This window comes from Xyrauchen texanus, chromosome 23, assembly GCF_025860055.1.
Source record: "Xyrauchen texanus isolate HMW12.3.18 chromosome 23, RBS_HiC_50CHRs, whole genome shotgun sequence".
NCBI classification, from domain to species: domain Eukaryota; kingdom Metazoa; phylum Chordata; class Actinopteri; order Cypriniformes; family Catostomidae; genus Xyrauchen; species Xyrauchen texanus.
In genome coordinates, this window is record NC_068298.1 from 37,620,852 (window position 1) to 37,646,471 (window position 25,620).

General features: G+C 41.3%; 1 protein-coding gene across 1 annotated transcript in view; it reads right to left on the reverse strand.

The window, feature by feature from the left end:
* Positions 1–15,514, reverse strand: part of LOC127663482 (nuclear RNA export factor 1-like) — a 36,142-nt gene extending 20,628 nt beyond the window's left edge. Inside the window, exons 1-7 of the mRNA XM_052155080.1 lie at positions 15,448–15,514; positions 12,462–12,666; positions 12,278–12,362; positions 11,937–12,020; positions 11,028–11,132; positions 6,200–6,433; positions 6,050–6,089 (exon numbers count right to left, since the gene is read on the reverse strand). Coding sequence (XP_052011040.1) covers positions 6,050–6,089; positions 6,200–6,433; positions 11,028–11,132; positions 11,937–12,020; positions 12,278–12,362; positions 12,462–12,666; positions 15,448–15,514 — 820 coding nt within the window. The remainder of the gene's footprint in view (positions 1–6,049; positions 6,090–6,199; positions 6,434–11,027; positions 11,133–11,936; positions 12,021–12,277; positions 12,363–12,461; positions 12,667–15,447) is intronic.
* Positions 15,515–25,620: the final 10,106 nt, after the last annotated feature.

Below are 25,620 nucleotides of genomic sequence, written 5' to 3' on the forward strand. Positions count from 1 at the left end.
TGGATAAGACTTGTGCCTGGGCTGGGTCCCAGACTGAAGTCATATGAATCCCTGAAAAAGGGAGAGGGTGGATTCTGTACCCCTTGCACCCCTGCCACGTCAAACACCTGAAAATGGCTATTCTGTCTCCTGTCATACTCCCATGAGTCCGAGCGATAGAAGCGAGGAGGCTAAGGAGGTTGAATAACTCTATATGTTTGTCTAGCTGCCCTTGAGTGACCAAATGTGTGCTGCACCGATTCCCTTCTGTGTCGTGCCTGCTCAGCCTTATCGAGCACCGTCTTAGAGTCTGGGTGGAACACACAGCCTGGTACAACTGGCATATTGGTTAGTTCCCTCCTGATAGTATCGGGCAGAGAAGTCTGGGCAAGCCAGATCTGCCTTTGAGTGAGTATTGCCAATGACATGGAGGCCCCAATGTCACTGGTAAGATTGGAGTGTGGAGACAGGGCTGCCTCAACCAAGCCCATAGCATCACGGTCTTCTGGATATATGACCTTCAGAAGGGCGGCCAGAAATATGGCCAGTGCATTACCTGACCTGGCTGCTCGTGTGGCTGAATTATAGACTTGACAAACTAAACTGTAGATTTTTTTCACACTCCTTCCGGGTGAAAGTGTGGGTTATCAGTAACTCGATCTGGGCCTAGTGGTGTTAAGGCAGCCATATCACTTTCTACTGCAGGCATACCACTTGTGCCCGTTTCTGGAGCACATTGTATTTTTGCAAAATGCCTGGGGTGCATCCTTGGGGTTATTTCAAGCTTTCCTGAGCATCTGAGAGTAGTCTTCAGCGAAAGGAAAAGAAAATGAAGGATGGGGGTGGGAAACCCCAGCCAACACCCCCTTTGCCGCTGTAGTTTTGTCTTATGTCTCAAGACCCAGAATTCTTGCAGCACTGAGGATTCTGGTGAGAATGTCAGATTGTATTGTATTGATGGAGAACCTCCATCAGTAGTGGAAGATCTGAACTTATCCTCCTGGTTACTGTCCTCTTCTGTGTATCTACCACTGGTCTATGGGAATTAAGATGGTCCATTTTCCCAGCTAAGTCTCAGAATCACCAAGATTTGTAATGGAGTGTCAGCTTGGGCATCTGTGGCTTTTGACCATTTATCGTGGGGAGCACCAGAATACTTCTTCACAAGCTACCCACTCAAAAAGTCTAGCTCTTTGCACCCTCTCTTGCCAGGAAAAATCAGTCGCAGCTGCAGCTGGCTTTTCAATATCCTCAAGTAGACACAACAATAGCGGCACGGTGGTTGACTCTTTACAAACCACTAGTGTATAAAATATATGTATATAAATGTGTATAAAAACAGGGGATCAACCAACCCAGCAGTGCACAGCTAATATTCAACAAATTCAAGACAGCAATGTCTTAATATATTCAGCTATTCTGTGCCCGAACGCACAGAAACCCAGGCGAAAAAGCCCATCCACAGCAGACAGTGGAATCACAGGGAAATAAACACTTCTCTTTCAAGCTACTACTAATAATAAACAAAGGGTACTCACCAGATCCGTACACTTCTCCAAAGTGTCGGAAGTAATAATCCTGTAAAGCCATCATCAAAGTATACAACAACAGAATACGCAAGTAAATAGCAAGGTAGTAAATACTCACTCTGCCACTTACCTTAAATATAATGTATATAAGAGGAGATATCACTGCAATCCTCAGGGACACAAGGCACCTGCACTATATTGCGATGGATTATTAGATCTCCAAAAATAGCGCATACACACAGATTCACCAAACTGGTATCAGAAGAGGCGAGAAAGGCAAAGAGGAAGAGGACGGCTAACACGAATGTATGGTAAGCCAACCCCCTAAGGTCAGTCACCTAACTTTGTTGATATTTTGGGTCTCAAGAACAGGTAGTAGAATGGTGTCATTCAAGGTAATACTGTCTGACTGTGGTGACTGTCTGAGTGAGGTCAAAATAGATCCACTTTCCTCTTAAAATTTAAATGTATGGATTCTTACCTAGTCTTCTATCATGTGTAACACATGCATATCTGGTAGCATCTCAGAAAATGTAGTTTAGTGTTTCATGACCCTATGAAAGGATTAGGGCCCCTTCACAATGGAATGCACCCCTGGTTTCATGTGAGTATATCGCAAGCCATGGCAGAATCACTTGTGCCAATAATCTGCCATGCACTAGGAGACAGGGTATCACCCAATAACACTGTGCAGACCACAACATTTTAGTGACCCATTTGACTTAAACTGACTTTTTATTTTTTACTTTGAAGTTCTATAGAGGATGTAAAACCTCTCAAACAGTGAGACAACTCTGACATTCTAACCACCACTGATGAGGCAAAGAGGAAACAATACTCTGTGATGCACCAAAATAAAAGGAATGTTAAACTACACATCACCGTTACTAAAACCATCACGGTAAACTGTAACAGAAGTTTCATATTAAAATCACACGATAGGCTATATTACTATTGTTTTCAATGAATGGAAGTATCCCAAGGCTGTCAATTGATAAAACTATGATCGATCGTTTTATATGTTTGTAAAACTAGTAATCTACAATGATCCATGATAGAATTTCTTGAATATTCTCTAAATACAGTATTACTTATATAAAAATACAATGCATTCTGTTTAATGCATTGGCTTTCTCTCTTAATGTATTAAAAACAAGATGATATATACACTCACCTAAAGGATTATTAGGAACACCATACTAATACTGTGTTTGACCCCCTTTCGCCTTCAGAACTGCCTTAATTCTACATGGCATTGATTCAACAAGGTGCTGAAAGCATTCTTTAGAAATGTTGACCCAAATTGATAGGATAGCATCTTGCAGTTGATGGAGATTTGTGGGATGCACATCCAGGGCACGAAGCTCCCGTTCCACCACATCCCAAAGATGCTCTATTGGGTTGAGATCTGGTGACCGTGGGGGCAATTTTAGTACAGTGAACTCATTGTCATGTTCAAGAAACCAATTTGAAATGATTCGAGCTTTGTGACATGGTGCATTATCCTGCTGGAAGTAGCCATCAGAGGATGGGTACATGGTGGCCATAAAGGGATGGACATGGTCAGAAACAATGCTCAGGTAGGCCGTGGCATTTAAACGATGCCAAATTGGCACTAAGGGACCTAAAGTGTGCCAAGAAAACATCCCCCACACCATTACACCACCACCCTGCACAGTGGTAACAAGGCATGATGGATCCACGTTCTCATTCCGTTTACGCCAAATTCTGACTCTACCATCTGAATGTCTCAACAGAAATCGAGACTCATCAGACCAGGCAACATTTTTCCAGTCTTCAACTGTCCAATTTTGGTGAACTCTTGCAAATTGTAGCCTCTTTTTCCTATTTGTAGTGGAGATGAGTGGTACCCCGTGGGGTCTTCTGCTGTTGTAGCCCATCCGCCTCAAGGTTGTGCGTGTTGTGGCTTCACAAATGCTTTGCTGCATACCTCGATTGTAACGAGTGGTTATTTCAGGCAAAGTTGCTCTTCTATCAGCTTGAATCAGTCGGCCCATTCTCCTCTGACCTCTAGCATCAACAAGGCATTTTCGCCCACAGGACTGCCGCATACTGGATGTTTTTCCCTTTTCACACCATTCTTTGTAAACCCTAGAAATGGTTGTGCGTGAAAATCCCAGTAACTGAGCAGATTGTGCCCGTCTGGCACCAACAACCATGCCACGCTCAAAATTGCTTAAATCACCTTTCTTTCCCATTCTGACATTCAGTTTGGAGTTCAGGAGATTGTCTTGACCAGGACCAAACTCCTAAATGCATTGAAGCAACTGCCATGTGATTGGTTGATTAGATCATTGCATTAATGAGAAACTGAACAGGTGTTCCTAATAATCCTTTAGGTGAGTATTTACACAATGTAATAGTTCTTTTTGATGCAGAAGATCAATAAAATATGTTTGATTGAACAATGACACCTGTACATAGGCTGATTATTAAATTTCAATGGTATTAAACATGTTTAACTCTAATCTTCTGTTGGGGTCTTTTACCTTCTTTTTTAATTTATTTTTTTACCCCTTTTGAAATTTGCTTCTTTAAAAAACATGGTTCCCTTCATCCAAGTGGGATGTGGTTTGCTGACTTTTCCTACATTTACAATCTATACACAAAAAACACTTCGGGGACCTCTGAACTTGAGAAAAGGCCAATGAGAAATTGGCAGACAGAATTTGCATGTCCCTCCCATGGACATACCGGAGTGGTGGTGGTGTAGTGGGCTAAAGCACATAACTGTTAATCAGAAGGTCACTGGTTCGATCTCCACAGCCACCACCATTGTGTCCTTGAGCAAGGCACTTAACTCCAGGTTGCTCCGGGGGGATTGTCCCTGTAATAAGTGCACTCTAAGTCGCTTTGGATAAAAGCGTCTTCCAAATGCATAAATCTAAATGTCTAGTCAGGTTTTGCACTGAGGAGCCGAGAATAAGGTTCGGCTGTTACAGTGACTCGGTACAGCGTTGTGGCCGGGGAGACATAACGTCTCGTTCCCTCTATCAGGAAACGGGGGTTACAATAGTAACCTAGATGTTCCCAGTCTGTCGCTCACTCAACGTTGTGACACTAGGGGTCCCTATTCAATCATGCCATACGCTGAACCGTGTACAGGAACTGCTGTAGCAGGCAGGCAGTTTTGTGCCAAAGCAGCAGGCTGCATGCAACGCCCCATAAAAACGTCATAAACATTTTAGGTTCACAGCATCCTAAAGTGGCCTTCCACCTGCTGTTGTAGACACGATCAACCAAGCCAGAGCTCCCTCTACCAGGCAGCTTGTACAGCACCTCCTGGCAGAGGAAAGCTGTCTGGTAGAGGGAGCTCTGGCTTGGTTGATCGTGTCTACAACAGCAGGTGGAAGGCCACTTGGATCTTCCGCAGCCCGTCCAAGGGCCAGACACGGAGATTCCAGAGGTCTGGGCGCGGATGCCAGAGAGTGCCCCATCCCTGAGAAAGAAGGTCCCTTCTAAGGGGAATCTGCCAGGAGGTGCAGTCAAGCGCCATGTAAGATCCGAGAACAAAGTACGATTGGGCCAATAGGAGGCCACTAAGGTGACTTATTCCTCGCCCTCCCTGGCCTTCCACAGCACCTATGCAAGTAGGCTCACTGGGGAAATGCGCATTTGCGCAGCCCCCGGGGCCAGCTGTGTGCCAGCGCACCTGTCCTGAGGGAAGCCCCCAATAGGGATTACCAGAGCAGGCAGTGGGAGGTCTTTTGGGAAGCAAACAGGTCCACCTGTGCTTTCTGAACCACTCTCAAATCAGCTGGACCACCTGGGGTGGAGCCTCCACTCTCCGCTGAGCGTGCCCTTTCGCGACAGCGCGTCCGCTGCAGTGTTGAGGCTTCTCGGGATATGAGCACCTGGTCCCTGTGCCGCACAGAGACTCTCAAGAGTGAGCTAGAATCAGACAGTCATTGAGGAAATAAAGTACGCGGATGCCCACTTCCCTTAGCGGGGCAAGGGCGGCCTCTGCGACCTTCGTACTAGTACGACGGGTGTACGGACGCGAGCCATAGGAAGGCAAAGGTGGCAAAGCTAAGATGAGAAAGTACGCATCCTTCAGGTCTACCGCTGCGATCCAATCTAGATGCTAGACACATGGTAGAATACGTTTTTGTGCGAGCACCTTTGAACTGGAGTCTGTGTGAAGCCCGGTTCAGAACTTGCAGGTCCAAGATTGGCCGCCATGCACCGCCTGTCTGGGGTACGATGAAGTGAGGGTCGTAGAACCCAGGCTTCATCTCGGCTGGAGGGATGGCTCTATCGCATCCCTGTGGGACGAGTGCCTGGCGAACTAATTCGCATAGCCGAGTCGGATGGTCCCGGTCAGCCAGCGTAACGGGTTGGAAGCGTAAGCGACGCATCCAAGCTCCGAGCAGGGGGCACTAAGGGGACGATCACGTATGACGTACCCGGTGGCGATCACAGTGGTGGGAGCAGGTAATATTATGTTGGGGAGCAAAGATGCATCCCGAAACAATTGTGCTGAGAATTATTATTTTTTTTAAATTATCAATAGCACTTACCTTGCTCCTCTAGACTCGCCAGAACAGACCTGTCAGGAGTCTACAGTCGAAGGAGTGGAGGTGAGGGGACTGCGTCCATGGTGCCGTGACTGTAGGTGTTTGGCACCAGACCGCCGTAAGAACGGCGTTTTGGGGCACCGGTTAGGTGACCGAAGGAGTGAGGAAACTGCTCTCTTTTTTTCCTGGCATTGTGGGTACCACGGTCCGGGCAGGTTGCGACAAGAGATTTCCCTCCCGGCCCTCCACCGGGGGATGGAGTTGTCCAGAACGCAGGCGAGGCATGATGTGGGAGATGGCCTCCGTCTGCTTCCTCAATGTCAAAGACTGTGGGGCAAATTCTTCAAAGGTGTCGTGCAGCACATCAGGATCAGGACTATCCTTCGACTGTCTCACAATGAGAACATGAACCATTCATTAAACGCTGCCAGCGTGTGATTAAAGCCCAGACCCGCGAGGCAGACCGTTAGAAGCGGAGAGATATTTGCCGCATCCAGGAACTACACAAAGGCGGAAAGACATCTTCAAAAAAGCCAATGTGTATACTCTTTTAGAGGAAATAGACTCTTTTACAGGTCTATTTGCTCTTTAAGGAAACGCAGTCGAAGCGCTTAGGGGTGTGGACTGCACTAGCGTGCAGAGAAGGGAGAAAGCCGCTGGTAATGCGCCATAGGATCCAACAGCAATGCTCTTAGAGGCGAGTGGAACAGTAGTGAACACCAGCTTGCTGAACATACAACCACTCGGCTCCGAAGAAAAAATCTGATAAGACAGATGCAAGATTCCATCCTTTTATACCCGTATGTCCGGGGGAGGGACATGCAAATTCTGTCTGCCAATTTCTCAATTGACCCCTAGTGTCGCTTCATTCGACACATCGTTTAGTGAGCAACAGACGGAGAACTGATACTTCAAAAAATCTCAAACCAAAAGAAAAGGTAAACATTTACAAAAATAATGTTTTTTAAAGGTGCAGTATGTAACAATTTTAATTTATTTTTTTTTGCCAATGTGTGAACGGCTTGTAACGCAACTTAAAAAATTTGCCCTTCCAGGACTTCTAAAGGAGCAAGTCATATGACGTTTATGCACGCTCCCGAGATCCTTCTACTGAATCCCACCTGGCTAAGCTGAAACATTAGAGTGAACATCGGCAGGGATCAAAACAGACCCTGGATTGGCATTCTTCTTATTGAATAGGTAAGCTTACATAAATGTGAAGCATGTGAAATAGTGCCATAAGATCGTTCTGTGTAATTTTAGCTAAATTGATCTTGCCAACCAACGCTGACGAATTGCAAGCTACCTTGCCTCGTAACTATCAAATAATTTCAAAGATCTTCTCTTTATACTAAAAGTCAGGTATACAGGATAAATTTAAGCAAATACGCTGGTTTCTTGATCGTAGAAAAACATATGACATACAAAACATACAATAGTGCAACAGTAAACTGTCTGGTATAGTTCAGTAGTATGTAGCTGTATTTGTGTATGCCATGTTAGCTGATAAATCATTTCTTTGTCTCAAAGTTTGTAGAAAAACAATCATAACTGTGTAATTTTATTTATGCTATCTCATCTGTTAGCATGATACCGGTGGATCATGTTCAGTCTCTTTGTACATTACATCATTGTTTTGGTCGATGCTCGCTTGCTAGCATCCCTATGGAGTTTGTGCAGGAGCACGAGCAACAGGTAGCTGGCTGCAGTTCGCTTAATGACCACAGGTGTCATTAATAACAAGGGTTTCTGATTCTTACATACTGCACCTTTTACATCTTTGATAATGTCTAAACATATATCTAAATGCATAACTAGTCATAAGATCTGAAAACAAAAATCTATTTGCTACAGGCAAATGAGTTGACCTCTGCAGCCATCTGCTGGTTATATGTTGTAATTTCATCTTTTTCTCTCTAACAGATGGCAGTAATCTGGCCCCAATATATGAAAGTATGTCCCTGAAATAAATTGGGACATGTAGTTAAAGTGTTAAGGTGAATTTATGATAAAATGTTCTTATTTTATATAAAAATAATGGTGTTGTTTAATAATTTTGAGGTAAAAGTAAAAAAATATACCATTAAAGTTTTTTAATCATTGCAGTTAGTAATATAACATTTGTATAAAAAACAGTGTCTGTGAAACTGCATGAGAGTTTACGCAGGGCGCTGGCAGTGGCTCCACCCTCCATGAAGAAATGCACTTGAAGTCCATTTGTGGCATACTCGAGATAAACACAGAGAGACACAGTCTAAAATATATAAATTACACTCTTATGCCCGTTTCACACATACTCCGTGTGCAGTGCGTATGCGGTACAGGCGCAGCACACGCTATAGTGCTTTCACATATGCTGCGTTTGCAGTGCGCTACTGATCCGCAGTTTCTGTGTGCAACAAAAACAAAAATGTGAAAGGAATTTTGATTTTAAACCCAAACGTTAACTTTGAGATTGTCTAAGGCATTGAAACAGTATGAAAATTCATTTGAATCATTGTGATTCTTTGTTTTACATGTAGTTCGAGTTGTTGACAGAAGAAAGGCTATCACGCTATATCTGTTGCTAATAAGGAGAAGAATGAGATGCATTTGGATTCACAGTCTTTTTTAGGGTAAAAAAATCATATATGATGGCATTTTGCAACTTTTGGGACTATAATCATACTTTTTTGTTTTTCTTGACCCTGTAATTTAGTAACTGTAGAACACATTAACTGTAATTATGCGTATATGATGAAATTATTACAGTTTCTTGACAATCTATGTGTATTTTAATGTGAACAATGCACTGCCACTTTAATTCAGTGCGGTGCAGCACAGCAAAAATAGACTCGGTCCGTAAACCATCGCTGCACTGCTGTATACGCACCGCAACTGGAACGGATCGGAACGGACTGCATCAGTGTGCAGTGTAAAAGCTCAAACCTGTTAACATGGGAACGGAAAAAAATACAGACCGCATACGCACTGCAAACGGAGTATGTGTGAAACGGGCGTTAGTGTGTGGGGGACAAAATTAACCCCTAAAACACAGTATGTATACCCTTAACGAACAGAAAACTAGGGTTTATAATCTCATAAATTAATTTGTAGTACTAATTATTATCATTTAAAGTAGCATAATAATACAATTTGTCTTTAAAAGGTGGTCTGGGTTCCACAAAAACAACACAGTGTGAATGCAAAATGGATGGATACCCTGTAATGTCAAGAGGACCAAAAACAGATCTGAGCCCACTTTCAAGGTCACAGACTAAACTGGGTATTTTTTCACTCTGTCCACGTTTTGGTTCACTTAAAGGGTCTAAGTTTAGTTCTTTTAAAGAGGACCCAAGTATGAAAATCTACAATGCCACTCCCATTCTGATCAGCTGCATGTGTGTGGCGCGCTCCAAATGAATGTGACGGGTTAACAACACGGAGACTGGCATTAAAGACAGCCGTAATATTCCCAATACAATTGTACACAGTGTGATTGCAGCTAAACATCTTCCATAATTCATGTATACACCATCTAAAGACCATAACTGGCCTTGGCATGTGCATGTTGAAAAACAGTCTTCTTTTCACCCATAAAATTTAGATCAAATTAATATCTACACTGTCTAAGAAGTTCTCTTGTTTTATTCTATTTTTCAGAACATCTGGGTTTATGAGATTACAATTAATTTCATATTTACACTATGTTGACAACTCCCCCCGTGGCGTATTTGTAAAAATTTCTCCAACCAGGTCGCCTTGTGTTTTTTATTAGAATGCAAGGCAACCTGGTTAGAGAAATCCATGAAATTTGAATCATGTTGGAGTATGTTTAAAAGTTGAAAATAATAGAATTGTGAATCATCATGAGTAAAAAAACAAAAAATCAAGATTACAATTTTTTGTCATATTGCCCAGACCTAACTGGAATTTGTATGATGTTAATTGAAAAATGTACTATTTATGGCATTATTTTTGAAGATGTCCTCACTATGCACTATTTTACACAAGTGCTTAAATCTTTTACACAGTACTGTATGTTCTGTTTGAATGATGTTTGATATTAGGATATGTTCCCCTTCATATATTCACAGAGGTGACTTAAATCCTTAAGTGCCTAAAGATAAGTATTAGTATCTGTCATGGTGTAGGAAAAACATTTTTTCACTGAAATCACAGTCTAACTCCATTTTCACATACAGTCCAAATATATTATAACTAGCCCTCTAGAAATAAGGTGTTAATAAAATTGAGTTAGTTTAGTTTGATTTCCCACAGCACCTTGAATAAAAAAAAAAAAAGATGCTTAAATGATCAAAAGTAACTTGTCTATCCAATAAACTGAATGTTTAATATTAATTGCGATTATGTAACAAACCAACTTGATGACCATGTATGTTGGCCATCACCGAAGACCATTTTTGACCTAGGAAAAACCCTGTACTGACATCTTAAAATTATATGAAAGGACACATAACGTACAGACCCATAATGTTCAAAAGGATGCCAGGATTTTATTCAAAGTGAGTCAAATTGCTTGTGTTTGAGATAATAACAGAATAGCAACAGAACAGTGATAAACAGCCTGGTCAACAAAAATAAAAATCTTATGAGAAAATATTGTATAAAATAAGAGTTTGCTTAAATTAATACATTTTATGTACATCTCATTTGCCATCATTAATGAAATTATTTAAAATATATCTGCATCAATTCACATCGATCAATATGGATTTTCCAATGATCGATTTTTAAAATGTCACCTTTGGTTTCCCTGAATCTTGATTACTTGGTTACATTCTTGATTTATTCGCCCATGGCCACCCTGCTCTCTAGATATCTCCATTAACCACTGATCAACCACTACAGAACAGAAGAAACATTTTAACGAGCTCTTAACATGTCAGCCCTGCTTACAGGCACATGTTTGTCCAGTTGAAAAAAGCTAATGAACTTTAAAACCGATGGATGTTTTAGGACTAGAGGAAGCCGCACGCACCTTGTGTCCTTCAGTGTCTGTGATTCTGCATGAGAGTTTACACAGGGCGCTGGCAGTGGCTCCACCCTCCACAAAGAAATGCACTTGAAGTCCATCTGTGGCATACTCGAGATAAACACAGAGAGACACAGTCTAAAAGACAGAACTGAAACAGCAGCTGCAATAATGTAGAAGGCTGAACAATAAGGATGGTCTGAGAGTTTAGGCCATTTGAACTGTCACATGCCCCATTTTGCCACTACCGAGTTGCAACTAGATTTTATATTTGTTGATATCGAGCATATGTTTTATGCGCTGCACACATAAACATTTGGTTTTCTGTGATTAATGAACATTGTTATAAATAGAAATAAGATTCTGGTTTAATGAAATGCTAAAAGGGGTGTTATGCCACAAGGGGTGTTATAGCGGGTTTTCTTCTTTAAATCAACAACTGTCATGGTGGACTCGGGGAGCAATTTGAGGTTAAACTTTTCAGAAAAATACGAATGACTTTTTGTCCCCAGTCCATTCAAACAAACTTGTTTTTTCTCTGTGACTCTCCCAACTTATCAACTAATCTAGCACATCTGGGCTGCATCCGAAAATGTAGGCAGGTAGCTGACTTGCTGCCTAATCAGTTAATGGATTATTCGACAGCTGTTTTGAATGAATGGAACGCTTAAGGAAACTGGTGCCCAAACAGTTTGAAAAGCACATTATTTTCAACCTGCCTCCGAAGGCAGCATTTTTGTTGTTTGGTTTTTTTGTCATGCCTAAATATCTACTGCCCTCTGAGGTTTGTAACCACCAGAGCAGCGTAAGAGCACATGTAATGTATGTACAACGGGACCACACATTGGCCAAGCACTCGCGTCTTCGTACGTTCATGAAGTATGATTCGGACTTAGACTGCATTGGATCACTTACATGTAGTGGGGTGAACGGTATGGGACAATGTTTCTGCAGTGCTGTTAGCAGCCATTTCTTTTCATACTTTTGTCCATGTGGTATCTGTGTAACACAGAATAAACCAAAGTCACATTCCTCATGTCACCAAAAATCAAAGAAATTTCCAAGAAATGTTCTAGTTCACAGACTGGCCTGTGTGAGCTTAATTACACACTTTATTGTGTGTATCATTCACATTTACGTATGAGAAAACTAGGGAAGAGTTGTACACCAAATTTTAATTAGGGGATTGTTTAAATCCATAACCTCAAGTATGAGCAACATTAATAGTGATACTAATAGTGTTTCTCTGTTCTTACTGTAATTTTGAACCATTTTTTCCCTCCTCCTCTCCCTGCATCTATTGCGCCGAATCCTCTCCGGCTATTCTTTCCATACGGAACACTGCAGGAAAAGCATATTATGCAGTCATCTAAAATGTCCTGGGAATTACATGCAAACATTGTTTGTCCAGTCAAATTATTGGCTCAAACACAAACTTACAAACTCTGTTGGAATGTCCCAGGCTGATCATCTACAGACATATCAACAGAGGCATTCTGTAACCTGCTGCGAGGTCCCGGGCCAAACCGCCCTGGAGGTCCACCACGCTGCTGCAAGCGAACTGGATCACGGTATTGACGACCCTTGATGGATCCCCGACCTTTACGCTTAGAAAACTGCGGGTGGCCCACGCAGCTATCATACTCTGGTAACACAGATTCTCACGCTCACAATAAGTCACTGTACCACTGAGGGCTGCACATTTGTTAAGAGGCTCATTATCCTTGCAAATTAAATTACAGCTCATTGCTTTGAAAGTGAAAGATGTTGAGAATCAAGTGAATGAGAAATATGATGGAGTGTATGGTGTGTATATATAGTCAGTGTATGGAAGTGAACGAGAAAATTTCATTCACTTAAAAGGTTTGTGTGAAAAAAAAAAAATCACTTAATTTCTGTTTAAAGTTATAGCCAATTTTAGAACTTCGCTTCCATGATGATGTCATGTCAACAAACCCCAAAATGACTGTAAAAATTACAATTTAAACACCTTTACAGCTCAAATAATAAATTAGATTTATCAGAAGAATTAATGCATGTGCACAAAATTACACGATTATCATTTCTGCCTTTAAAACCTCAAATAATTGGCCCCATTCACTTCCATTGTAAGTGCCTCACTGTAACCCAGATTTTTGTGATTTTTAAAGAAAAGGAGACATGTCTAAATTACTTTTTTTGGTAAGCAACATTATGCCACAAATGCTGTCGATTGAGCTTAATGTGTATTGAACCTGGAATATTCCTTTAAAGTCCAAGTACTTTTTTGGGTCAATGTATGAAGTATTTTCATAATTTTACATTGCAATAAAAGGGTCTGAATCAGGGTTTGAAATTGGTGGGTTATAACTAAAAGGTTATATTTTATCACGCTACAATGCTACATTGTACCTGACAACATTTAAAGTCAGAACGAGCCAAAACTCATTCACAAATTAATAACTTTTTTTAGTTGGTTCTTCTAGAATCTAGATGAATCTATCAAATGGCTTAGAAAAATTGTCTGAATCAGATGGCACTCAGTCTGAATTATTTCTCAGAATAAGATACTGGTCTACATAATTTAGTGTGTAAGTGAGCTGTGCAAATAATTGTTATTACTTTAGAACACACAATGCACCAAAAAGTGGAATATTTATGGAGCATTCATGTCATGTCAGAAATATCATAATTACAAGATTCAGACTTGCAAAAAGTGTGTTCGCAGTCGTAATTGCAAGTTGTAATCTTGGAATTCTATGAAAGCTTCCACTAGATAGTCATGATGTCATGTAAGAACCAACATGGCAGTGACCTTAAAAGGTAGACTGGTTAAACATGTTTCATATGACATTTTATTATGCCATTGCTTCATTTCAAATATATAAACAAATATGAGGTAGCTCAAATGAAGGGTTATGAGAGGATGAAATTAGAAGGGAGGGTAGATAGGGATAGCTGCCATTTTTTTTTTTAATGAAATATGCAGTAGACTTAATAATAAGTATGTTGAAGTATGTGCTGTGACTTTAACAATCCAGTTTATTTCTGATATTGTAGTTTAGGCTAGTAAAGTTGTTAATGGCTGCTAAATTTAGTAGCCAAATAGTTAAGTGAGTGGAAAAATAAATTATTTCAAACTCTGGTCTGGAACCCGACAGCAAATAATGTAGTGATATTATAGTGTGTGTACAGTATATAAAGCATATTTACCCAGTGTACTAACAACAGCAGGTCCAATTGTACATCTGAGAGAACTTCCAGTGCTCGTTACTTCTCTCACTGAAGCAGCGCCATCAGCACCTGAGGAGAGGAAAAGCCATCAAACACCACTGTGACAGATTTATCGTTGTTATTGATGTTTTTCCCATGAACATACCCCTGTTTGAGCGAGCAGCAACTGCCATAGTTAAACTACAATACACTAACGGCTTTACATTTTGAAAAGTGCGCCAAATGAGTCGTCGCGAGAACTTTAACTACAATACCCACAATGCATCGAAATGACTTCAAAATATAGTCTTCTGAAATTAACTACAATTTCCATAACACACTGAAATTGTGTTTATATATGAGTTCAGACGTCTGATATTCAGCAAATTGCGCACAAATAAATATTTTATTATACTCAGATAATAACAGCTTATTTCTTTTTTTTTTTTTTTTTTGCAGAGATCCGTGTGTGTGTGTGTTACACAGAATTTCAGGTAAATAATTAATCAGCAATAAGCAGTGCAGCTGTTGTTCAGAAGTAAACAGCAAATGTTATAATTAAAAAAGTAATAGTTAATGCATCTGTGTGGGGTTTCTTTCATATTGTTCTCAACCCTATACATAGTGTACTCGGCGATTTAAACCAAATATGCAATATATAATAGAATTTATTTATTTATTTATTTAGTTATTTTATAACTACGATTGTTGTTGTTTTTTAATTCTCACTGTTTTTCCATTCCATTTGTTTTCCCAATGTGAATGCAAACTGACGTAAAATCCATCTAACATGCAGTGTATCCCTCTATTCCCTGCGCACAGACATTTGTTCAGATTACACATGCTCCTAGAAACTTAATGATCCATTTTAATAGGTTTAATAACAAACCACATGCATCCTGCTTTAAACACTATCAGGAGCAATTTTACCCAGACTATTAATATGCATTTAACACGAGCTTCTCATATGAGGAATCGTTTTACTCCATCCTTTGCACTATTTACCTAACGTGTACTTGCCAAAAGTTTTTTAAGAATATAAAAACAATTGTTCATAGATCGCATTGATCGTATGATGAAAATGTAAAAGATCAGCAGCTGATGTTCATGCTCAAACCTGTCAATCAGTCAGCTTTCATCAATAGCCTACCACGCGGTGTGCGAGTTGAGTTACATCTCTGTTTAAAAAAAACACATCGGTTCAAAAAGACCCAAATTAAGATAGATTTGGTACCTGAAAAATTGGTGCAAACCCGTGTGGTCACAGAGAAGTTGGGGTACCATTCTCTGTTACAAGTCATCGTGCACGGACTTAATTGATCTGTGATTAATGTGTGCGATCACGTGTAACCTCGCCGATGCACGAGCAAGCCAAGGGGAAACAGCAGATTTGATTATTCCATCTAAACAATAAACTGATACTACAAATCGATAGATAAGAGCAAAAACGACATTCTCTTGCGAGGTTTAACATGCACACGAAACCTGGAAATGTCAGAATAATAGTAGAGAGCATTATTTATTTCAGCTTTTATTTCTGTCATCACATTCCCAGTGGGTCAGAAGTTCACATACACTTTGTTAGTGTTTGGTAGCATTGCCTTTAAATTGTTTAACCTGTGTCAAACATTTTGGGTAGCCTTCCACAAGCTTCTAGCAATACGTTCCTGGAATGTTGGCCCATTCCTCCAGACAGAACTGATGTAACTGAATCAGGTTTGTAGACATTCATGCTCGCACATGCTTTTTCAGTTCTGACCACAAATCTTCTATCGGATTGAGGTCAGGGCTTTGTGATGGCCACTCCAATACCTTGACTTTGTTGTCCTTAAGCCATTTTGCCACAACTTTGGAGGTATGCTTCGGAGGTCCATTTGTCCATTCGGAAGACCCGTTTGCGACTGAGCTTCCTGGCTGATGTCTTGACATTTTGTTTCAATATATCCACATAATTTTCCTTCCCCATGATGCCATCTATCTTCCCCGTGTTGGATTGTGGGAAATTAACCATCATCGAGTGTACTTGAAATGTACATTTGAAATTAGAGTGCATTGTGGGTAAGAATGAGTGAACAAACGTAGGGAACGAGTGGCTCACTCAGAATTCAGACACTCCTAATAGCAAAAACTCGAAATAGTGCACTATATAGTGGACAGGGGGTGGTTTCAGACACAGCAAGTGTTCTACGATCAGGGTTTGTGCCCTATGTAGGTTGTGTACTCTGCATTTAGTGAGCGGCGGTACTGCGTAACAAAACTAACAATCTAAATACTTACGACACTGAAAACTGTAACAACACTGAAATAAGAATCTACACAGGACTTTAAAAGTTATGATATACCAAATGAAGGCATTATATTTCAGCATTATATATAATGTCCTTGTGGAACATTTTCATGTTTTCACTGTAATAATTACTAGAAATGTTTCCAAACCTCTCTTCTTATTGACAAATTCATCCAGATCTGACTAGAGCCCTTAAAGGAATAGTTCACCCCAAAAATTACAATTCTCATTATTTACTCACCCTCATGCAACCCCAGATATGTATGACATTCTTTCATCTGCTGAACTCAAATAAAGATTTTTTTTAGAAGAATTTCTCAGCTCTGTAGGTCCATACAATGCAAGTGAATGGGTGGCAACATTTTATAGGTAAACAAACAAACATAAGTCAGCATAAAATTAATCCATAAGACTCTAGTGGTTAAATCGGTATCTCCAGAAGTGATGTGATTGGTGTGGATGAGAAACACACCTGAATCTGAATCTGAATTTGTGTTCTGCAGAAGAAAGGAAGTCATACACATCTGGGATGGCCTGAGGGTGAGTAAATGATGAGAGAATTTTCATTTTTGTGTAAACTATCTCTTTAAAGTGATAGCTCAGCCATAATTTAATATTCTGTCATCAATTCCCTACCCTCATGTTGTTCCAAACTCGTGTGAGGCTTTGTATTATGTGGAACACCAAATATGTAAGACAGAATGTTTGGGACTGACAGACTCGCTCACTATATATATATATATATATATATATATATATATATATATATATATATATATATACAGTGAGGAAAATAAGTATTTGAACACCCTGCTATTTTGCAAGTTCTCCCACTTGGAAATCATGGAGGGGTCTGAAATTGTCATCGTAGGTGCATGTCCACTGTTTGAGACATAATCTAAAAAAAAAAATCCAGAAATCACAATATATGATTTTTTTAACTATTTATTTGTATGATACAGCTGCAAATAAGTATTTGAACACCTGTCTATCAGCTAGAATTCTGACCCTCAAAGACCTGTTAGTCTGCCTTTAAAATGTCCACCTCCACTCCATTTATTATCCTAAATTAGATGCACTTGTTTGAGGTCGTTAGCTGCATAAAGACACCTGTCCACCCCATATAATCAGTAAGAATCCAACTACTAACATGGCCAAGACCAAAGAGCTGTCCAAAGACACTAGAGACAAAATTGTACACCTCCACAAGGCTGGAAAGGGCTACGGGAAATTGCCAAGCAGCTTGGTGAAAAAAGGTCCACTGTTGGAGCAATCATTAGAAAATGGAAGAAGCTAAACATGACTGTCAATCTCCCTCGGACTGGGGCTCCATGCAAGATCTCACCTCGTGGGGTCTCAATGATCCTAAGAAAGGTGAGAAATCAGCCCAGAACTACACGGGAGGAGCTGGTCAATGACCTAAAAAGAGCTGGGACCACCGTTTCCAAGGTTACTGTTAGTAATACACTAAGACGTCATGGTTTGAAATCATGCATGGCACGGAAGGTTCCCCTGCTTAAACCAGCACATGTCAAGGCCCGTCTTAAGTTTGCCAATGACCATTTGGATGATCCAGAGGAGTCATGGGAGAAAGTCATGTGGTCAGATGAGACCAAAATAGAACTTTTTGGTCATAATTCCACTAACCGTGTTTGGAGGAAGAAGAATGATGAGTACCATCCCAAGAACACCATCCCTACTGTGAAGCATGGGGGTGGTAGCATCATGCTTTGGGGGTGTTTTTCTGCACATGGTACAGGGCTGACTGCACTGTATTAAGGAGAGGATGACCGGGCCATGTATTGCGAGATTTTGGGGAACAACCTCCTTCCCTCAGTTAGAGCGTTGAAGATGGGTCGAGGCTGGGTCTTCCAACATGACAATGACCCGAAGCACACAGCCAGGATAACCAAGGAGTGGCTCTATAAGAAGCATATCAAGGTTCTGGCTTGGCCTAGCCAGTCTCCAGACCTAAACCCAATAGAGAATCTTTGGAGGGAGCTCAAACTCCGTGTTTCTCAGCGACAGCCCAGAAACCTGACTGATCTAGAGAAGATCTGTGTGGAGGAGTGGGCCAAAATCCCTCCTGCAGTGTGTGCAAACCTGGTGAAAAACTACAGGAAACGTTTGACCTCTGTAATTGCAAACAAAGGCTACTGTACCAAATATTAACATTGATCTTCTCAGGTGTTCAAATACTTATTTGCAGCTGTATCATACAAATAAATAGTTAAAAAATTATACAATTGTGATTTCTGGATTTTTTTTTTTAGATTATGTCTCTCACAGTGGACATGCACCTACGATGACAATTTCAGACCCCTCCATGATTTCTAAGTGGGAGAACTTGCAAAATAGCAGGGTGTTCAAATACTTATTTTCCTCACTGTATAGATAAACATTCACTGAAAGTAAATAGCGACTCCATAGTCACTATCCAATAGTGACAACCATTCTGTCTAATATCTTCTTATGTGTTGCATGGAAGAAGGAAAGTCATATGGGTTTATATCTATTATGTAATTTGTGAAAGTAATGAGTTACTCACTACTTGAGTACTCTTTTAATTGGATACTTTCTTACTTTTACTCAAGTAATTATTTATGTTAGTACTTTTAATTGACTTAAGTATGTTTTTGAAGTAATTGCACTTTTAATTGAGTACAGTGTTTGGCTACTCTACCCACCCCTGCTTCAGACTTATTGTATGTACATTTTGACTTCAACTATATATATATATATATATATCATCTGCCATTTAGTTTTTATCATTGAAAGTAACGTTTTAAGACCTTTTCACCCTTTTAGTCACTGTTAGATTTTGAGTTGCAATATTTCTGAAAACATATAAGCATACACAAATCATGAATGCTTCTTTTGGTGTATTCGTTGTATACGTGGAACAGAATATAAAGGTAAAAAAAAAAAAATTAAATAGAACACAGCAATATATAATTATTAGGTACAGGGGCAGAATATGACTCCCCAGTGTGCCCCTTGTTACTGACACAGTAGAATAATGACAGTAGCATACAGTATATATATATATATATATATATATATATATATATATATATATATATATATATATATATATATATATACTGTTCTACTGTTCAGTGTATATATACTATCTGTTCTATGGACTGGTGCCTTGTCGTGGCGGAACAGCTTGTGAGTCTCAATGACCCTGAGAGCTATGCTGGCGGGGGCCTTTTGTACCCCTGGTAGCTTCAAGCAAGCCAGACAGGTCAAAGGCGAGAGACCAGACGAAATCCAGTCCACCCTGCCAGCCCGGCAGCAGGGGCTGGTATGCTGAGTATCAGATTGTGCCTGCTGTCACAGCACCTGAGTCGGTCTATCTCAGCCGCCCGGTGAGCAGAAGAGCACTTCGCCAATGGTCACGGGGCAATAGACGTAGTTAGCTGGTCACTGCGGGGTAACTCATAACTACACCAACCGTCACACATTTCTGTTTCCGTTGGAATTTGTAGCATTGAGTCCAGAGGTGGAAGGTTGACCTGGGCGAGCATCCTTTCACTTAAAATTTTGCCCGGGCGCTCTCTACTATGAGCATCTCATCTCTCCATTATGACGTCTAATATTCAGCCTCCACGACTGGCAACTCGGGAGCACTCTGTCCTTAAGAGTGCTGTCGTTGCTCGGCAATGTTCGCGTGTACGGCAGGTGCGACCTGGTCGTCATCCTGCAACTGTCGCATATACCTCCATCGCATGCTGGAATGTGCGATCGCTTGGCGTTAGTTCTGACATGGACTGCGTCTCACCACGTAAATCAGCCCTGATTGATGCAGAACTACTCCGACTTAACATCTCCATTGCTGCTCTGAGTGAAACTTGGATGTGGTTCAAGTGTTGGTTCTGGTCAAGAAAAAAACTACACTTTATTCTGGAACGGTGTTGGTTCTGTCCAGGAAAAAAACTACACTTTATTCTGGAACGGATACCCAGATGGTGACAGACCAATGCACGGAGTTGGCTTTGCAATTCAAAACAAGCTACTGTCCTCAGTGGAAAAACCTGTCCCCATCTCCTCACGCCTTTCCTCACTGCGCTTGCACACAAACTGTGGCCCAGTTACAATCATAGCCACTTACGCCCCTACGCTGACTTCAGAACTAGATGTAAAGGAATCATTTTACAGTCAACTGAGCTCCATTATTCAGAAGACCTCCTCAACTGAACGTCTGATTATCCTTGGTGACTTTAATGCCAGAGTGGGTGCTAAATCCAGTGCATGGCCTGATATTCTGGGAAGCCATGGATATGGCAACATGAATGACAACGGTCAGCGCTTACTGGAACTCTGCAGCACCCACAAACTCTGTGTCCCCTCTTCATTCTTTCGGGGCTCAAGTTCCTCTAAAGTCACCTGGCGTCATCCACGTTCTAAGCGCTGGCACCAACTTGACCATGTACTGGTGAAGCGTGAGCATTTGAAGGAAGTAACACACTGCTGATCACTGCACTCAGCAGATTGTGACACTGATCATGCCCTTCTATGTTGTAAATTAAGGATGGTCCCAAGCAAGTTTCATTACGCAAGGCCCAAGCCTACTCCTCGTCTGGATATTTCTGCAACCTATGTTCCTGCGTCGCAGTATGCGTTCCAGGAACTACTTGCTTCCAGCTTTGACTCTTCACCTCCTCATGAAGATATCACGGCTGCCTGGCAGCACTTCCACTCTGTTACTACAAAGGCTGCATTTTCCATCTTTGGAAAGCGATCCAGATCACAGCCTGACTGGTTCAAAACCCATGCCAGCCTGCTCCTACCTGCAATTGACTCTAAGCATTCAGCAAGACTGTCCTATCTGCAGCATAACACTCGCTCAAATAGGGCAGCATTGAAGCAGGTATGCCGCAATGTCCAAAGGGTCACTCGCACAGCCATGCAGGCTTACTGGAGCACATTGTGTGAACGTACTGAGTTAAGTGCGTCCATTGGAAACATCCGAGGTGTCTTTGAAGGTCTGAAAGAATCCTTGGGCCCAGTCCCTAAAAAATCCTCTCCACTCCGTTCCCTATCAGCCGAACTTCTGACCGATGTGGAATCTCAATTGGCGAGATGGGCAGAGCACTACAGCCTTCTCTATGCTCAGCCTGTCACAGCCAATACATTGGCAATAACTGCTGCTATTCCTGAGCTCCCCCTATGTCTGAGCTGGATGCAGACATTACCATCGAGGAAGTCAAATCTGCAATTAAGGCACTAAAAAATAACAAGTCTCCTGGAGCTGACGGCCTCCCCCTGAGGCTTATAAGGCAGGCGGTGATGTTCTTGCCTCTGTCCTACATCATCTGGTTGTGATGTGTTGGAACAGTGGATATCTCCCAGATGTCCTTAGAGATGCCAGCATCATCTCCATCTATAAAAACAAGGGGGGCCGTGCAGACTGTAACAACTTCAGAGGAATATCTCTGCTCAGTCTTGCTGGCAAGATATTTGCTCGCACTATTCTACCACGTCTACAAATCCTTGCTGGCCGTACACTCCCTGAAAGCCAGTGTGGGTTTCGTACTGGCCGCTCCATAGCAGACATGGTTTTCTGTGTCCGTCAACTACAGGAAAAGTGTATAGAACAGCATAAACCTTTGTTCTTGGTGTTTGTAGACTTGACCAAGGCCTTTGATTACGTTAGTCGATCTGGACTTTTCCTCATTTTACAAAGACTTGGCTGCCCTCCAAAGTTACTGAAGGTGATCATTGAGTTTCATGAGGGCATGAAGGCAACTGTACAGTCTGAAGGCACTCGCTCTGATGAGTTCCAGATAAGGTGTGGGGTAAAGCAGGGATGTGTCCTTGCTCCTACCCTCTTCAGAATTTTCTTCTCTGCACTACTACGCCGTGCCTTCCCTGGTGACTCGGGTATTCTTCTACATACCCGTAGCTCAGGAAAACTTTTCAATCTGGCCAGACTGTGGGCGAAGACTAAAGTGCGCCATGTTCTGGTACGTGAGCTGCTTTATGCTGATGATGCTGCCTTTGTTGCCCACTCAGAGGCAGATCTACAACTACTCTGCTCATCTTTTGCTGCTGCATGTCTAGAGTTTGGTTTGCAGATTAGTCTTAAAAAGACAGTTATTCTTGCCCAACCTGCAACCCTAAACCCTACAGTATACCAGTGTTAATTTCGTTGAGGAAGACTATGACGAAAATTATTCGTCAACGAACCTTTTACACGGACGAAAACTAAATAAAAACGAAATAAAAAGTCAGATATGATGACGAAAATTGTGACGAAATATAACTGACACTTTAGTCAACGAATAAAAACGAGACGAAAATATTAGGGAGGGACGAATGGAGAAGAGATCCAATCATAACACTCTTTTTGTGGGACAAATGGGAAGAAATCCAATCAGAGCGAATCTTTGAGGGTAGGTTGATCTATGCAGAAGAAGCAGCCATTTTAAAAAGCCGCGGCAAATGCAGGCGCCGGCGCCGCGCAACAGCTAAACAAGCGCAGCAGCAGTTTAGACGATTGTCTCGCTGAATTAATATGAGTATAAATATTAAATGTCCTGAAATTAAATCAAATGTGTACTATTATAGTAACGTTAGATGTTGTGGTGTTGTAATGTATATGACTGGACAAAGGGTGTGTGTGTGTGTGTGTGTGTGAGAGAGAGAGAGAGATTTGGAGATTGGGCAAGAAAGAAAAAAAAAATCACAACTTGATTCCCCTTTTCACCCTCACAGATAAAGAAGACGTCTGATGACAAAAATGACCATAGGCCAAGTGGAAATAAAGCTAGTACTGCTAGTGCAACCCAGCAGCAGGCCATCTCTACAGCTTTCCTTAGTTCTTCAAAGTACAATACTGAATCGAAGGAACAACAGACCAAGGAGCAGGCCATAGCTAGATGGATTGGACGCACAGGTTTACCACTCACAACAATTGAAGATGAGGACTTTGTGCTAATGATGGAGATAGTGGATAGGAGACTAACAGTTCCAAAGAAAACTAAAATGAGCAATTTGATTGAAACACAGTATGAACATGAAAGACAAAAATTCAAAGAGAGACTGGCTGCTGCACGGAGAGTATCCATTGGCCTTGACTTGTGGACAAAAAAAGGACTGACAGCCTCATTCCTTGCTATAAGCGCATGCTACTTTTGTGTTGAACAAAGTAAACCTGTACACATATTGTTGGCCCTTGAACAAGTAGCTCACCCACACACTGAACAGTCTATTAAGGCATGTGTGGACAAATGGATGCAAGAGTGGGCCATACCAAAGGAGAAGATCCTGACGGTAATAACGGACAATGGGAGTAACATGGTGGCAGCCTTTAAAAACACCAGAGCAGAAGAAACCAGCTCTGAGGACGACTCCCCTGGGTCCATTATGGAAAGTGACTCTGAAATTGATGAACAGCGGTGAGCCATGTTTGGTTTATTTTTTTACATGACAGTCAATTATAACATGAATGAATTTCCCCCTGCCTCACACTACATATATACAGTACATACAGACACACACCAGCCACTTTATTAGGTTTAGACTTATTTGGTTGTCTTTTCTTCTTGTTATTAGGTACCATCATGTCGAAATGGACCGGACACCGTGCGTGGTGCATACCATACAACTTGTGGTCCACATGTTGCAGAAAGAGACAAATGTCGAAAGAGTCCTCGATAAAGCAAGGTTTGTGGTGAAGCTCTTTCGCAAGTCCTCAGTTGCAACACAGAGGTTATTGGACCAGTGTGGTGTTATTGTTGTAAATGACTGCCCCACACGCTGGTCAAGCACATTCAACATGGTCGCATGACTCCTCACAGTCAAAGATGCAGTCTGTCAAATCACAAATGACATGGGATGGGACAGTTTGCTTACTAGTGAGTGGCAAAAGCTTTCATCATTGCATGACCTACTGCTGCCTTTTGCGGAACACACTAAAACTCTCCAGAGTGACACCACATCTATGTCTCTAGTGGTTCCTGCCCTCTTTGATCTGTTGAGCCACCTAACTGACTTTGCACAGAACACTTAGTACAGAGACCTCGCCACTCTTGCAGAGAAAATGAGATCAAATCTGAACCAGCGTTTTGCTTGCCTCTTAGATTCAACTGATGAAAAGTTCTCAGCACTTGCAGCAGCTGCATGCTTTGTCAACCCAACTGTCTGTGAAATCCTTGTTAATGTTGATGTGGCTGATGGAAATATCCAGGAACTGCTGAAACAGGCAGAAGACTATGTGGTCAAATGCACTTGCCAGAAGGACCAGTCTGAAGATGATGCAGAAGAAGAGGTTATTGAGGAACCAGAAGCAACGCCATCCTCAAAGCAGCCGGTGTTTAGGTTCCTCTCAAAATGAAGCACCACAAGGCCTAAACAGAAAACCTCCACAACCAGCATCAGGCAGCAGATTATCAAGTACAAGGAAGAACTTTCACATCCCATCACTGAGGACACAGGGACAGACTTCTGGCTGGAAAAGAGTGACAGTTTTTATCACAGTTTAAAACCTTTTGCATTAGACTTGTTGGCTATGCCAGCTTCTCAAGCTTTTGCAGAGAGGGTATTCAGCATCACAGGTGACCTCACAAGAGGATGGCGCAACAGAGGAAGGGTCACATTGGAGCGAAGTGCTTTCCTTAAAATGAACAGAAACAAATAGAACTGTTGTATTCACTGCTATTTACAGCATTTCCTGTAGTAGTATATGCACAACTTGAAAGTTACTGATTTTGTTGTTCCATGCAATAATGACATTACAGCTTAGCATGTAATTCACTTGTCTTGAGTTGAGCTCATTGATACTACTTTTAATTATTAACAGAAGAATATTTCATTTTGTGTGCAATGGCATTACATCCAATACATCTTTTATTCTACATTTGAGAATTGCACTAATCTGTTCTGTTCAACAGATCTTGTTGATTTTGCACAGAGTAGCAATGCATTGTAAGGCATTCTAAGGCATTGTAGCCTAGCAGTTATTTAACTTCTCTTGAGGTACGTGAACATTAACAGTAGTGGATTATCTGTAGATACCTTGTGCAATGGCATTACAAACAATAGTTTTATTATTTTTAAGAATTGCTCTTTATTTTTCTTAAAGTTTTTGATTTTGCACAGTCCATAGAAGAC